The 15,403-nt window shown below is 42.8% G+C and overlaps 2 protein-coding genes across 7 annotated transcripts in view; one reads left to right on the top strand and one right to left on the bottom strand.

The window, feature by feature from the left end:
• Positions 1-1,671, bottom strand: part of Slc31a1 (solute carrier family 31 member 1) — a 29,237-nt gene extending 27,566 nt beyond the window's left edge. Inside the window, exon 1 of one of the 2 annotated variants that reach the window (XM_039109222.2) lies at positions 1,530-1,671. The gene's annotated coding sequence lies outside the window, so the exon portion shown is untranslated. 2 annotated transcript variants of the gene reach the window in all.
• The window catches only part of Fkbp15 (FKBP prolyl isomerase family member 15), a 64,267-nt gene continuing 50,486 nt past the window's right edge, over positions 1,623-15,403 (top strand). For 4 of the 5 annotated variants that reach the window (XM_039111062.2, XM_039111061.2, XM_063287935.1 and 1 more), the window contains exon 1: positions 1,623-1,758. In XM_039111062.2, coding sequence (XP_038966990.1) covers positions 1,706-1,758 — 53 coding nt within the window. In that variant the 5' untranslated portion in view covers positions 1,623-1,705. The remainder of the gene's footprint in view (positions 1,759-15,403) is intronic. The other variant, NM_001427372.1, reaches the window with a different exon arrangement.

The raw sequence follows: 15,403 nt of genomic DNA, 5'->3' as shown, positions 1-15,403 counted from the left end.
GGAACAATTTACTCACAAATATTCTAAGTAACATATAATATTTCTGACTACACTATTTCCCCTTCCCCCTCCCCTGGAGTTTCAGACAATAGTACAGTCACCTTCAATGAACAAAAGGGACCAAGCAACCCAGACAGTTCACAGCCAGTACAGCATTTTTATCTTTCTGGAAGCTACCTATAAAAGATGAGAGCCACTGCTGGGCTCTTTGGGTCACACGGGGGTAAAAAAAACCGAGAGTAAATTAAGGAACAAGGGAACAAAGATAAATTATATTATTCAATCTAATAAAAAATTAATGAGAATCCACTGCGGGCAAGAAGACTTACAAGTTAGTTCAAAAACTATAATTAAAAAGCCCCACAGGGGAAGTGCCAAGAGGTACAAAGTTCTCTGGGAGAGAGCTACCAGTCTCTTTATAGTATCATCAGAAGAGACTAAAGCATTGCGGTAAGGGATACTTACAGGACCAACCTGACTGGGAAGAAAACAGGAAGAACTCTAACGAAATCTGTGGAAATGGACTGGGACACGCTACCTGCTTATCCACAGCGTGGCTAAGCCAGGTCTAGTTCAAGATCGTTCAAAAACGATACCAGGTTAACCAAAGAAATACAGAAGAAAGACAATCACGATGAGGGCGAAAACTGGAGGCGGAGAAGTCAGCAACAACTAATGTTGACTTAAAATCTTGGCAGCAACTCAGCTCAGCAAAACCGGGCTGAGGATTTTCTACCTCCAAAGTCCCGTCCATCATCCACCCTCCCGAATATCCCAGCTCTTCTAGATCTCTCCTATCTGGACTTTAGAAACAGGGTCATTTCCCAAGCCGTATGCCACACAGTCTAGTTAAGGGCCAGGGTTCTTTACTCATCAGCTCTCTAAACCCTGATACAAAGGACCAGGTCTGCCCTTTACTCTGTGTGACCTCGGACCCAAGTGGCTAGTTCTCCTGTTCTTGTCAGCAAATTAGCTTATTACGAAGAGACCCGGATCGGACTCGATGATTTCAGAGATTTAAAAATCTTGGCAAACCGCATATAGAGACACTGGACACTCGGTCCTTGGTGTAGATGGGGAAACTGAGGCACCGAGCACCCTGCCTAAGGTCATAACAGCAATGTCGCTGTAGGGTCCTTGCCACCGCACGGCTCAGATCCCATGACTTTTAGTCCTGGGCTCTTTCTCCTTCCGCCCAGCCTAAGGGAGCTGCGGGGGTCCTGGTTCGGGAGGAAAAAGGACAGCGAACACACCGGGTTTGGGAAAGGGAGGGGAGAGGCCTTACTTACCTTCCCAGGGCAAGCCCCACCGCCTGAGTCTTCCTCTCAGAACTGGATCCCTAACCAGGTCTGGACTTCTCCCAAGCCCCCGCAACTACTGCCCGGCTCGACGTGTCCCAGGACCGCAGTAAAGGCCGCCGATTCTCGCCCTGGCCCCGCCCCCTGAGCCCTCTGACTAATCATCGCTCAGAGTCTAGGAACTCCACCCCCTCGGAGGGCTGGCGAGGCCTTGCGTCACTGGGAGCTCACCTCCTCATTTGCCTTTGCTCCACCTTCTCTACCGCTGGTCTCCTCTGGGCCTCACTACCCTGAGAGAGTTTGTCCTGCCGGAAAGCAGTTCGCCGCCACGGCGTTTTACGTTACCGGCGGTGACAGGCCCTGGTACCATCCAGTTTCCTCCCTTCAGCTGGGCGAAAGCCGACGTGATGTTCGGTGCGGGAGACGAGGATGACACCGACTTCCTCTCGCCAAGCGGCGGGTGAGTGATTGAGAAACTGGGCCGGAGCGCTGGGCTGAGAGATTGGCGGGTGGTTGCAGGGGTCGGTCTCTTCTCAGGCCTCTTCCCAACTTCCGGGTCTAGACAGACCCTGGTCAAGTTCCACGGCTCAGACTTTGCATTCTGAGCAGCGACGTCGGAATGGCCAATCTGGGTTCAGGACCTGGTACCTCCCTTGACACCCTTTTGCTTTGTGAATCACGGTTTCTCCAGTGAAATGGAGATGATTGCTGGGGAGACTGCCTGCCTCGGAGTTTATAAAGGAGTCAGCTCCTATAATAAATATGTGAGCTGTAAATTCAAGAGACTTTCTCTTCCCCGTGACACTTTGAACCAGGACCTGGTGGGTCATCTCTGGCATCCTTCAGAGGATGTTACCTTTTTGGTGATTCTCTGCCCTCACAGTCTCGGGCGGAATAGACTGCTTTATCTTCCTTATTTCCACGAGTCTTTGCACATGGAACCTTCTGAAATCTAAGCCCCGACTGAACAGAGTATGTTGCTAATTTCTGTCTAGCTCTCAGAACAGTAACTCCTGGTGCATACTGATTGCTCACGAAGCGCCTGAGAAATTACAGTTTTTAAGCCTTAAGGCTTAAAGCCAATGGGAAAGACTGCTTTCGTTTTCTTCTGCCTTCAAACATCATATATACTATCTTGGGATAGAAGTCTTTAATGGCAGTCAGGATTTCCTCCCCTTCTTTTTAATAATTAGCTCAGTGTTTTTCCTTGCATTGTCTTAGTGGACCTCTTGTCTTCCTTCAGACTTAACTGCAAAGCTCACATCTTTGCAGAGCCCTTCTTTGAACATCTGCTTTACAAGTTTTGTGCATCGTGATGAACCTGCTTAAGGAATGACTGACACATCAATATGCCAATCATCCTACCAATAATATCTAGAATACTGGGCATTCAATATAGGAGTGACCATAAAATGACGGGCTTTCTTTTGATTTTTTGTGTGTGTGTGTGCGTGTGTGTGCGCGTGTGTGCGTGTGTGTGTGTGTGGCGGGGGTATATGTATGTTGTGAAGATCTTTGTCGAGGACAGAGGTTCAGTATCAGGGGTCCTTCTCTGTAGACTTCCACTTTATTTTTTTGAGACAGGTTTTTCTCACTGAACTCGAGCTTGCCGTTTTGACTAGACTGGTTATGGGATGCGAACTCAGTACAGTAAGCACTTTACCTATGGTTCATCTCTCCAGCCCCTCTTATTTGGTCTTCCGTGGTTAAGATCTTTTGATACCCAGTGAGTGGCTCTACATTGAGCTCCCACCACCTCATCCTCCCAGGTCCCCACCTGAGAATGCCTGTACCCACTTAGCTCCACTTGAATTCATTTAGTTGCTCCATTATTTTTGAGTTAATTGGGTATTGTTTCTTTTCTTTCCTATGTCACCAAAAACATTTACAGCCTCTGAGCTGTTGGCTGGATGTTCAGCCACAACCTGTTTTGTGTATGTCTGTATATGGGACCTTTTGAATATCTAAAGATTTATTTATTTGGGACAGGGTTTCATTATGAAGCCAGGGATTCTTTATATAGACCAAGCTGACCTTGAACTCACAGGGATCTGTCTTCCTACCCTGAATGGTAGGATTAAAAAGGCATGTGCCATCACACTCCAGCCTCGAGGTATATTTTAATTTCATAATCTTTGCTATGTGAGAGTATTTGAGGAAAGCTTATGAAGGAATTTTAAGGCTCCCAACTTTCATGCATCAAAGAATCTGCTGCTGACTAGGCAGACAGTGACAGTCATGTGCTCTTCTCCTGATTCCTGACCCAAGATAAGTTCTTCCTGTCTCAATCTACTTTCCCGAGAAGGCTTAACTAAGGATTGAAGATACTTTACACATATGACTGTGGGTCCTAGGCATAAAACACAGACAATTCGATGATAAAAGACTCAACAAAGAAAGGTACACAGATAAATTTTTGTTCCTGGTAGTAGCTAGGAAAACAGAATCGAACTTAAGGTTAAGAATAGGAAAAATGAGCCAGAGAGATGGCTTAGTGGTTGAGAGCACTGGAGGAACTGGGTTCAATTCCCAGCATCCACACGGTAGCTCACAACCATCTGTAACTCCAGTCTCTGGGAATCCAAGACCAACTTCTGGCCTCTTTAGGTACCAGACATGCAAATGGTGCGTAAACATACATGCAATCAAAACACTCACATAAAATAAAATGAAGAAAAGACTAGAGAAAGTTTTGTGTGCAATCTCTGATTTGGCTGTTCCTCCATTAGTTGTTAAGGAAGTAGAACATCTGACAGTGAACACTGCAGCTCCTTTCCAGTTCCTCTTTATAAATGCACTTTACTTTAAAACTGCTTCCCTTGGTTTGACTTAACCTTCTGACTTTCTTGTTCCCACTCAGGCTACTGAGGGCTAACTGAGGCAGGAGCACTGATGTCTAGGATGGCTGTTTCAATGACTGGTACTCTGCTGTCCATGTTCCTGGGCCTCTTCTCGTTCGTTTACTTGTTATTTGTTTTTGAGACAGGATCGTACTGTGCAGCTCTGGTTGTCCTGGTACACACAATGTATGCTAGACTGACCTCCAACTCAGAAATCAGCCTGCTTCTTCTTCCTGAGTGCTGGGATTAAAGGCCTGAGCCACCAGGCAGGGCTAGGTTCTCCAACCTTAAAGTCAATGGTTAACCTAAAAGTACTAATCAAAAGACATGTCTTCTCCTTCTGTCTTAGTCCTTTCCCCACCATTACGACTTTGAAATGAAGAAATAGGCAGATGTCTACTAGTTCATGTTTGACTTCAGATAATACAGAGAGAAATAAGATACAGTTCCTACACCTAAGACAATTTATTTAAGCAGTAGAATAAAATCAATCCAACAATAATAAACACAATCACAAAGCTTTTGAAAATTTAGGTTTATTTCTTTATTGTTAACATGTAAGAGTATGTGCACAAGGTCTCAGATGCCCTGGAACTGAGGTCACAGAATGTTGCAAACCACCACCTAGGTGCTGGGAACTGAACTGAAGCCTTCTGTAGCGCAAAAGGTGCCCTTAGCATTTGAGCCATCTCTCCAGCTCCCACAGGCTTTATTTTGAAATCATAGCTCACTATATTGTCCTGGAAGTTCTTAAATTCCTGGGTTCAAGTACTCTACCAGTGATCGTCTGAGCAACATTCTCACCTGACCTTTTTATTATCAATTATTTGCGTGTAAGCAATTATTCATTATCTAGATTTAGGCTTTGGGCCAGCAAAGCCTTGACAACCTAAGTTCAATTGTCATAAGCCACATGAAGAGAACCGACCTACAGAGTTGCCCTCTGATCCTACATGCACACATGGCACAGTGCAAACATGTATATACCATACATATGCAGTAGTAATAAGTTGCTAAAAACTTAAAATGCACGTAAGATTGGACAGTTTTTCCACTACTGTTAAAGATATTGCCCAATTCTCTCAGAATTTTACTCTTTTAAGGAACCTCAGCCAGGCATGTAGCACATGCCTTTAATCTCAACCCTCAGGAAGCAAAGTAAAGTAGGTTTCTGTGGATTCAAGTCCAGCCTGGTCTACACATGGAGTTCTGGGGCAGCTAGGGTTGAAAAAGAAAGGGGAGGGAGTCTTTAGGTCATGCTGACCAAAAGGGGAAAAAAAATCTGTTTCTTCTATGTTTTTTAGCATGTGTTAATGTCTTTATTAAGTCAGCATTACTCTCACTCAAGTATTACACTTGCATTGTCATCTAAACCTCTGTGTCTTTAAAGTGTTTGTGGTACCATTTATAGGACATTTGAAGGGAACATACTAGATTCATTAAAAAAATAATAATGCCAAACTGTCAAAGGCCAGCTTCAACATCCAGAGTAAACTGAGACAGGGTGTAGAGTGGCCATTGCTCACTCAGAAGACTTTTCTCTAAGGGAACAAAATGTGATTCTCTTGAACCAGTGAGAAGTTCTCTGGAGATGAGGAAAAGGAAGAGGGAACAAAGACAAAGGTACGTATACACGCACGCACGCACGCACGCACGCACGCACGCACGCACGCACGCACGCATTTGGTGGATGAAGCAAAGCTCCAAGCAAGCTCCAACAACTTTATTTTTTTCTCTTAGCCTTTTTTTTTATTTTTTTATTATTAACTTGAGTATTTCTTATATACATTTCGAGTGTTATTCCCTTTCCCAGTTTCCGGGCAAACATCCCCCTCCCCCCTCCCCTTTCTTATCGGTGTTCCCCTTCCCACCCTCCCCCCATTGTCCCCCTCCCCCCAACAGTCTAGTTCACTGGGGGTTCAGTCTTAGCAGGACCCAGGGCTTCCCCTTCCACTGGTGCTCTTACTAGGATATTCATTGCTATCTATGAGGTCAGAGTCCAGGGTCAGTCCATGTATAGTCTTTAGGTAGTGGCTTAGTCCCTGGAAGCTCTGGTTGCTTGGCATTGTTGTACATATGGGGTCTCGAGCCCCTTCAAGCTCTTCCAGTTCTTTCTCTGATTCCTTCAACGGGGGTCTTATTCTCAGTTCAGTGGTTTGCTGCTGGTATTCGCCTCTGTCTTTGCTGTATTCTGGCTGTGTCTCTCAGGAGCGATCTACATCCGGCTCCTGTCGGTCTGCACTTCTTTGCTTCATCCATCTTGTCTAATTGGATGGCTGTATATGCATGGGCCACATGTGGGGCAGACTCTGAATGGGTGTTCCTTCAGTCTCTGTTTTAATCTTTGCCTCTCTCTTCCCTGCCAAGGGTATTCTTGTTCCCCTTTTAAAGAAGGAGTGAACCATTCACATTTTGATCATCTGTCTTGAGTTTCATTTGTTCTAGGCATTTAGGGTAATTCAAGCATTTGGGCTAATAGCCACTTATCAGTGAGTGCATACCATGTATGTCTTTCTGTGTTTGGGTTAGCTCACTCAGGATGATATTTTCCAGTTCCAGCCATTTGCCTACGAATTTCATAAAGTCGTTGTTTTTGATAGCTGAGTAATATTCCATTGTGTAGATGTACCACATTTTCTGTATCCATTCCTCTGTTGAAGGGCATCTGGGTTCTTTCCAGCTTCTGGCTATTATAAATAAGGCTGCAATGAACATAGTGGAGCACGTGTCTTTTTTATATGTTGGGGCATCTTTTGGGTATATGCCCAAGAGAGGTATAGCTGGATCCTCAGGCAGTTCAATGTCCAATTTTCTGAGGATCCTCCAGACTGATTTCCAGAATGGTTGTACCAGTTTGCAATCCCACCAACAATGGAGGAGTGTTCCTCTTCCTCCACATCCTCGCCAGCATCTGTTGTCCCCTGAGTTTTTGATCTTAGCCATTCTCACTGGTGTGAGGTGAAATCTCAGGGTTGTTTTGATTTGCATTTCCCTTATGACTAAAGATGTTGAACATTTCTTTAGGTGTTTCTCAGCCATTCGGCATTCCTCAGCTGTGAATTCTTTGTTTAGCTCTGAGCCCCATTTTTTAATAGGGTTATTTGTTTCCCTGTGGTCTAACTTCTTGAGTTCTTTGTATATTTTGGATATAAGGCCTCTATCTGTTGTAGGATTGGTAAAGATCTTTTCCCAATCTGTTGGTTGCCGTTTTGTCCTAACCACAGTGTCCTTTGCCTTACAGAAGCTTTGCAGTTTTATGAGATCCCATTTGTCAATTCTTGATCTTAGAGCGTAAGCCATTGGTGTTTTGTTCAGGAAATTTTTTCCAGTGCCCATGTGTTCCAGATGCTTCCCTAGTTTTTCTTCTATTAGTTTGAGTGTATGAGGTTTGATGTGGAGGTCCTTGATCCACTTGGACTTAAGCTTTGTACAGGGTGATAAGCATGGATCGATCTGCATTCTTCTACATGTTGACCTCCAGTTGAACCAGCACCATTTGCTGAAAATGCTATCTTTTTTCCATTGGATGGTTTTGGCTCCTTTGTCAAAAATCAAGTGACCATATGTGTGTGGGTTCATTTCTGGGTCTTCAATTCTATTCCATTGGTCTATCTGTCTGTCTCTGTACCAATACCATGCAGTTTTTATCACTATTGCTCTGTAATACTGCTTGAGTTCAGGGATAGTGATTCCCCCTGAAGTCCTTTCATTGTTGAGGATAGCTTTAGCTATCCTGGGTTTTTTGTTATTCCAGATGAATTTGCAAATTGTTCTGTCTAACTCTTTGAAGAATTGGATTGGTATTTTGATGGGGATTGCATTGAATCTGTAGATTGCTTTTGGTAAAATGGCCATTTTTACTATATTAATCCTGCCAATCCATGAGCATGGGAGATCTTTCCATCTTCTGAGGTCTTCTTCAATTTCCTTCTTCAGTGTCTTGAAGTTCTTATTGTACAGATCTTTTACTTGCTTTGTTAAAGTCACTCCGAGGTACTTTATATTATTTGGGTCTATTATGAAGGGTGTCGTTTCCCTAATTTCTTTCTCGGCTTGTTTCTCTTTTGTATAGAGGAAGGCAACTGATTTATTTGAGTTAATTTTATACCCAGCCACTTTGCTGAAGTTGTTTATCAGCTTTAGTAGTTCTCTGGTGGAACTTTTGGGATCACTTAAATATACTATCATATCATCTGCAAATAGTGATATTTTGACTTCTTCTTTTCCGATCTGTATCCCCTTGACATCCTTTTGTTGTCTGATTGCTCTGGCTAGAACTTCAAGAACTATATTGAATAAGTAGGGAGAGAGTGGGCAGCCTTGTCTAGTCCCTGATTTTAGTGGGATTGCTTCAAGTTTCTCTCCATTTAGTTTAATGTTAGCAACTGGTTTGCTGTATATGGCTTTTACCATGTTCAGGTATGGGCCTTGAATTCCTATTCTTTCCAGGACTTTTATCATGAAGGGGTGTTGAATTTTGTCAAATGCTTTCTCAGCATCTAATGAAATGATCATGTGGTTTTGTTCTTTCAGTTTGTTTATATAATGGATCACGTTGATGGTTTTCCGTATATTAAACCATCCCTGCATGCCTGGGATGAAGCCTACTTGATCATGGTGGATGATTGTTTTGATGTGCTCTTGGATTCGGTTTGCCAGAATTTTGTTGAGTATTTTTGCGTCGATATTCATAAGGGAAATTGGTCTGAAGTTCTCTTTTTTTGTTGTGTCTTTGTGTGGTTTAGGTATAAGAGTAATTGTGGCTTCGTAGAAGGTATTCGGTAGTGATCCATCTGTTTCAATTTTGTGGAATAGTTTGGATAATATTGGTATGAGGTCTTCTATGAAGGTTTGATAGAATTCTGCACTAAACCCGTCTGGACCTGGGCTCTTTTTGGTTGGGAGACCTTTAATGACTGCTTCTATTTCCTTAGGAGTTATGGGGTTGTTTAACTGGTTTATCTGTTCCTGATTTAACTTCGGTACCTGGTATCTGTCTAGGAAATTGTCCATTTCCTGAAGATTTTCAAGTTTTGTTGAATATATGTTTTTGTAGTAAGATCTGATGATTTTTTGAATTTCCTCTGAATCTGTTGTTATGTCTCCCTTTTCATTTCTGACTTTGTTAATTTGGACGCACTCTCTGTGTCCTCTCGTTAGTCTGGCTAAGGGTTTATCTATGTTGTTGATTTTCTCAAAGAACCAACTTTTGGTTCTGTTGATTCTTTCTATGGTCCTTTTTGTTTCTACTTGGTTGATTTCAGCTCTGAGTTTGATTATTTCCTGCCTTCTACTCCTCCTGGGTGTATTTGCTTCTTTTTGTTCTAGATCTTTTAGGTGTGCTGTCAAGCTGCTGACATATGCTCTTTCCTGTTTCTTTCTGCAGGCACTCAGCGCTATGAGTTTTCCTCTTAGCACAGCTTTCATTGTGTCCCATAAGTTTGGGTATGTTGTGCCTTCATTTTCATTAAATTCTAAAAAGTTTGTAATTTCTTTCTTTATTTCTTCCTTGACCAGGTTATCATTGAGTAGAGCATTGTTCAATTTCCAAGTATATGTGGACATTCTTCCTTGATTGTTATTGAAGACCAGTTTTAGGCCGTGGTGGTCCGATAGCACGCATGGGATTATTTCTATCTTTCTGTACCTGTTGAGGCCCGTTTTTTGACCAATTATATGGTCAATTTTGGAGAAAGTACCATGAGGAGCTGAGAAGAAGGTATATCCTTTTGCTTTAGGATAGAATGTTCTATAAATATCCGTTAGGTCCATTTGGCTCATGACTTCTCTTAGTCTGTCTACATCTCTGTTTAATTTCTGTTTCCATGATCTGTCCATTGATGAGAGTGGGGTGTTGAAATCTCCCACTATTATTGTGTTAGGTCCAATGTGTGTTTTGAGCTTTAGTAAGGTTTCTTTTACATATGTAGGTGCCCTTGTATTTGGGGCATAGATATTTAGGATTGAGAGTTCATCTTGGTGGATTTTTCCTTTGATGAATATGAAGTGTCCTTCCTTATCTTTTTTGACGACTTTTAGTTGAAAATTGATTTTATTTGATATTAGAATGGCTACTCCAGCTTGCTTCTTCTGACCATTTGCTTGGTAAGTTGTTTTCCAGCCTTTCACTCTGAGGTAGTGTCTGTCTTTGTCTCTGAGGTGTGTTTCCTGTAGGCAGCAGAATGCAGGGTCCTCGTTGCGTATCCAGTTTGTTAATCTATTTCTTTTTATTGGGGAGTTGAAGCCATTGATGTTGAGAGATATTAAGGAATAGTGGTTATTGCTTCCCGTTATATTCATATTTGGATGTGAGGTTATGTTTGTGTGCTTTCATTCTCTTTGTTTTGTTGCCAAGACGATTAGTTTCTTGCTTCTTCTAGGGTATAGCTTGCCTCCTTATGTTGGGCTTTACCATTTATTATCCTTTGTAGTGCTGGATTTGTAGAAAGATATTGTGTAAATTTGGTTTTGTCATGGAATATCTTGGTTTCTCCATCTATGTTAATTGAGAGTTTTGCAGGATACAGTAACCTGGGCTGGCATTTGTGTTCTCTTAGGGTCTGTATGACATCAGTCCAGGATCTTCTGGCCTTCATAGTTTCTGGCGAGAAGTCTGGTGTGATTCTGATAGGTCTGCCTTTATATGTTACTTGACCTTTTTCCCTTACTGCTTTTAATATTCTTTCTTTATTTTGTGCATTTGGTGTTTTGACTATTATGTGACGGGAGGTGTTTCTTTTCTGGTCCAATCTATTTGGAGTTCTGTAGGCATCTTGTATGCCTATGGGTATCTCTTTTTTTAGGTTAGGGAAGTTTTCTTCTATGATTTTGTTGAAGATATTTACTGGTCCTTTGAGCTGGGAGTCTTCACTCTCTTCTATACCTATTATCCTTAGGTTTGATCTTCTCATTGAGTCCTGGATTTCCTGTATGTTTTGGACCAGTAGCTTTTTCCGCTTTACATTATCTTTGACAGTTGAGTCAATGATTTCTATGGAATCTTCTGCTCCTGAGATTCTCTCTTCCATCTCTTGTATTCTGTTGGTGAAGCTTGTATCTACAGCTCCTTGTCTCTTCTTTTGGTTTTCTATATCCAGGGTTGTTTCCATGTGTTCTTTCTTGATTGCTTCTATTTCCATTTTTAATTCCTTCAACTGTTTGATTGTGTTTTCCTGGAATTCTTTCAGGGATTTTTGCGATTCCTCTCTGTAGGCTTCTACTTGTTTATTAATGTTTTCCTGTGTTTCCCTAAGTGTGTTCATGTCTTTCTTGAAGTCCTCCAGCATCATGATCAAATATGATTTTGAAACTAGATCTTGCTTTTCTGGTGTGTTTGGATAGATATTCCATGTTTGTTTTGGTGGGAGAATTGGGCTCCGATGATGGCATGTAGTCTTGGTTTCTGTTGCTTGGGTTCCTGCGCTTGCCTCTCGCCATCAGATTATCTCTAGTGTTACTTTGTTCTGCTATTTCTGACAGTGGCTAGACTGTCCTATAAGCCTGTGTGTCAGGAGTGCTGTAGACCTGTTTTCCTCTCTTTCAGTCAGTTATGGGGACAGAGTGTTCTGCTTTCGGGCGTGTAGTTTTTCCTCTCTACAGGTCTTCAGCTGTTCCTGTGGGCCTGTGTCTTGAGTTCACCAGGCAGCTTTCTTGCAGCAGACAAGTTGGTCTTACCTGTGGTCCCGAGGCTCAAGTTTGCTCGCAGGGTGCTGCCCAAGGGCTCTCTGTGGCGGCAGCAACCAGGAAGACCTGTGCCGCCCCTTCCGGGAGCTTCAGTGCACCAGGGTTCCAGATGGCCTTTGGTGTTTTCCTCTGGCGTCCGAGATGTATGTACAGAGAGCAGTCTCTTCTGGTTTCCCAGGCTTGTCTACCTCTCTGAAGGTTCAGCTCTCCCTCCCACGGTATTTGGGTGCAGAGAACTGTTTATCTGGTCTGTTTCCCTCAGGTTCCGGCGGTGTCTCTGGCAGGGGTCCTGCCGCTCCTGGGCCCTCCCCCACGGGAGCCCAGAGGCCTTATACAGTTTCCTCTTGGGCCATGGATGTGGGCAGGGGTGGGCAGTGTTGGTGGTCTCTTCCGCTCTGCAGCCTCAGGAGTGCCCACCTGATCAGGCGGTGAGGTCTCTTTCCCACAGGGTCTGGGAGCAGAGAGCTGCTGCGGGCCCGGGATCCGCGGGCGTGGGACCTCCGGCAAACACAGGACGTGCCCGGTCCTAGATGAACTCTGCCTCTGTGTGTCCCGATCTCACCAGGCAGCTCTCTTGCAGCAGACAAGTTGGTCTTACCTGTCGTCCTGAGGCTCAAGTTTGCTCGCGGGGTGCTGCCCAAGGGCTCTCTGCGGCGGCAGCAACCAGGAAGACCTGTGCCGCCCCTTCCGGGAGCTTCAGTGCACCAGGGTTCCAGATGGCCTTTGGTGTTTTCCTCTGGCGTCCGAGATGTATGTACAGAGAGCAGTCTCTTCTGGTTTCCCAGGCTTGTCTGCCTCTCTGAAGGTTCAGCTCTCCCTCCCACGGGATTTGGGTGCAGAGAACTGTTAATCCGGTCTCTCTCTTAGCCTTCTTACATCACCTAAGACAAGTTTCTCTATGTAAGAAAAACGATTACCTCGTAGCCACAAAACAATCACCACAAGAACATATTCTTCAAAAACAGATTGAAATCATTACACATAAGGAAATTACAACAGGATTATTGATTATATATTGTATTATTGATTATGTATTAATTACTCATGCCTAACTAAACAGTTTTCATGTATCTTTCTCTTGCAAGTTCATCATGGAGATTGATTTTTTTTTTTTAACCTCAAAGCTGTAATTCTTTTGTCACTGTTTAGCCAGATTTAAGCAAGCTAGTCTGTTCAAGTTTTTTCCTATGCTTAGCTGATGACAATTTGTATTTACCAAAAAACCAGATCATCATCTATGTCTTATTTTTGAAGTCTTGTTCAGCTAAACTGACTAGTCATATATTTTCTAGTCTTATACTCAGAATAGAATTATTTACTTTTTATTTATAACCCTGTCTTTTCATGGTGTACATAGAAACCTGTGGCCACATCCCTAGATCACAAGATCCAGGAACTCAGACCCAACCTAGAATGAATGTTTTCTTTGATTATTAACTTGTCCCAAGCCTATTTTTCCCTTCCAAGTACAATTACATGTTTGTAATGCATGAAAGCCCACTGCTCTCCTTTCCTAACCTCTGCAGCCCTCACTACTCTACAAGAAGGGGGCGCATTCTACTCTTAATTCTAATCTTGTTATATCTTTTTGGCAAAGCAACTTAAACTATCTCCTTAAACTTTCTATCAACTACCCTAACTTCCTAAAACTATTTAAATCAAATAAAGAATTCTGTAAAATCATTATTTCATCAAAACTATTATTTTATGAAAGTTTATTGACCTGCAGGAAAATTGTCCAATAGAGTGGTCTGTCTCCCAAGAAACAATCACCCCAGACTATAGGTGGTGAGGGTCTCCTGACAACCCCTCATACCATGCTAGATACATGAGGAACACAGCAATGAGAGACACGAGAAGGCAGAGTAGCAGCAAGGAGGAGTCTGGAGACAAAGGCCCTGGGCTGGGCCTCCCCAGGTACATTCACTGTGGCTGTGTAGACCATCTCCAGGAAGCTCACTTGTCCACTGCAGTCCTCCTGTGTGGGGTCCCCCACCTAACCACATTGAGTGTATTTCATGAAATCCTAATTTATATTTATGCACATACATAAATTACATTTTTAAAAAAGTCAGAAGAATTGAATTGTTGAGAAGCCTCAGAGTTTGTACACCCAAACTAAGAATAACTTTGGAGAAGAGTTCAGTGCCAGACTGGATTTGAGAATTAATTATTTTTCAGTTGATTTGTGTTATTATAATAGAATATAACAGACTAGGTAAGTAATTAAGGAACAGAAATTTAGGAATTAGTGGCAGGGTACACTGCCATTGAACTGTTGCCCTTTTGGATAACTCAGACTTTGTTTTGTGATTAAATGTTACTTAATATATAATCTCCTCACTTGACCATAAACTTCTGTAAAAATAACCCAGTCTTGTTCACCTGTGTTTACCTAGTGTCTAAGATCTCTTAAGCTGTAGGAGAACATCTAACTTACATTAGGGAAGCTTACAGGAAGAGCAGCCAGAAAGAATACTTCAGGCAGAAGGAATCGTATTCCTAAAGACTGGATTTAAAAAAGATCTTACCTTGGCCTGGAGATGTGGCTTAATAATCAAGTCTGTGCTCATCCTTCATGACACTTGAGTTTAATCTCCAGCATTTGCCTCCCTTCCCCCCAAAACATTCTCACCTTATACAAGAAACTGAAGGGATTCAGAGGTGGCCTATAGGTTAAAAGCACTGGCCTGCTTCCAGATTATCTGGGCCTGATTCCTAACCCATGTGGCACAAGTCCCAGGAAATCTGATGCCCTCTTCTGTCCTCTGAAGGCACTGCATGTGACATACAGACACATGCAGGCAAAACATCCATACACACACAAAAAAAATTATTGCTGGCCATGGTGGCACACATCTTTAATCCCAGCACTTGGGAGGCTGAGGCAGGCAGTTCTCTAAGTTTGAAGCCATCCTGGTCTAAATCATGATTTCTAGGACACCTAGGGCTATATAGTGAGATAATGAGACCCTGTCTCAAAAACAAAATCTCAACAACAACAATAATAAATCTAAAAAATCTTTATAAAGAAAAAAAACTGAAAATTCCTTATAATAGTTGTAGCACACAGTTGAAAATAAGAAATGGCCAAGTATGAAGTTATATAAGTTAGGAGAGATCTTGAAGGATCCTCTAAAAACACCTTGCAGAGTTTAGGTTAAAAAATATTTTTTATATTTATTTAGATCTAGTGGCACAACCCTGTAATCCCAGCTACACAGGAGGATTGAGAGTTCAAGGACAGCCTGTGCAGTTTAACAACACTCCACTGTAAAGTGAAGTAACATGGAAGGGGTGGGGTAGTGAATAGCTCAGTGAGAACACATGCCTAGCATGTTCAAGGCCCTGTGGTCAGTCCCCCAGTACTGCGGTGGAGCTGGGGCAGGGGGAGAAAAAGAACTACATAAGACATAGGCAGGGAGCTGAGTTAGGAGATTGTTACAGTAGTCCAGTCAGAGGTGAGGACAGCATAAACTGAGGAAGTGGTGGTGATCTGGGCAGTGGTGAATGCATCTGAACAATCTTTAGGAAGAACCATCAGCTGGAGCTTGGGTCAGCCATTGCTGTCAAATCACAAAC

The sequence above is a fragment of the Rattus norvegicus genome, chromosome 5 (assembly GCF_036323735.1).
Source record: "Rattus norvegicus strain BN/NHsdMcwi chromosome 5, GRCr8, whole genome shotgun sequence".
Taxonomy (NCBI): domain Eukaryota; kingdom Metazoa; phylum Chordata; class Mammalia; order Rodentia; family Muridae; genus Rattus; species Rattus norvegicus.
This window is presented reverse-complemented; position numbering and strand designations above follow the sequence as displayed.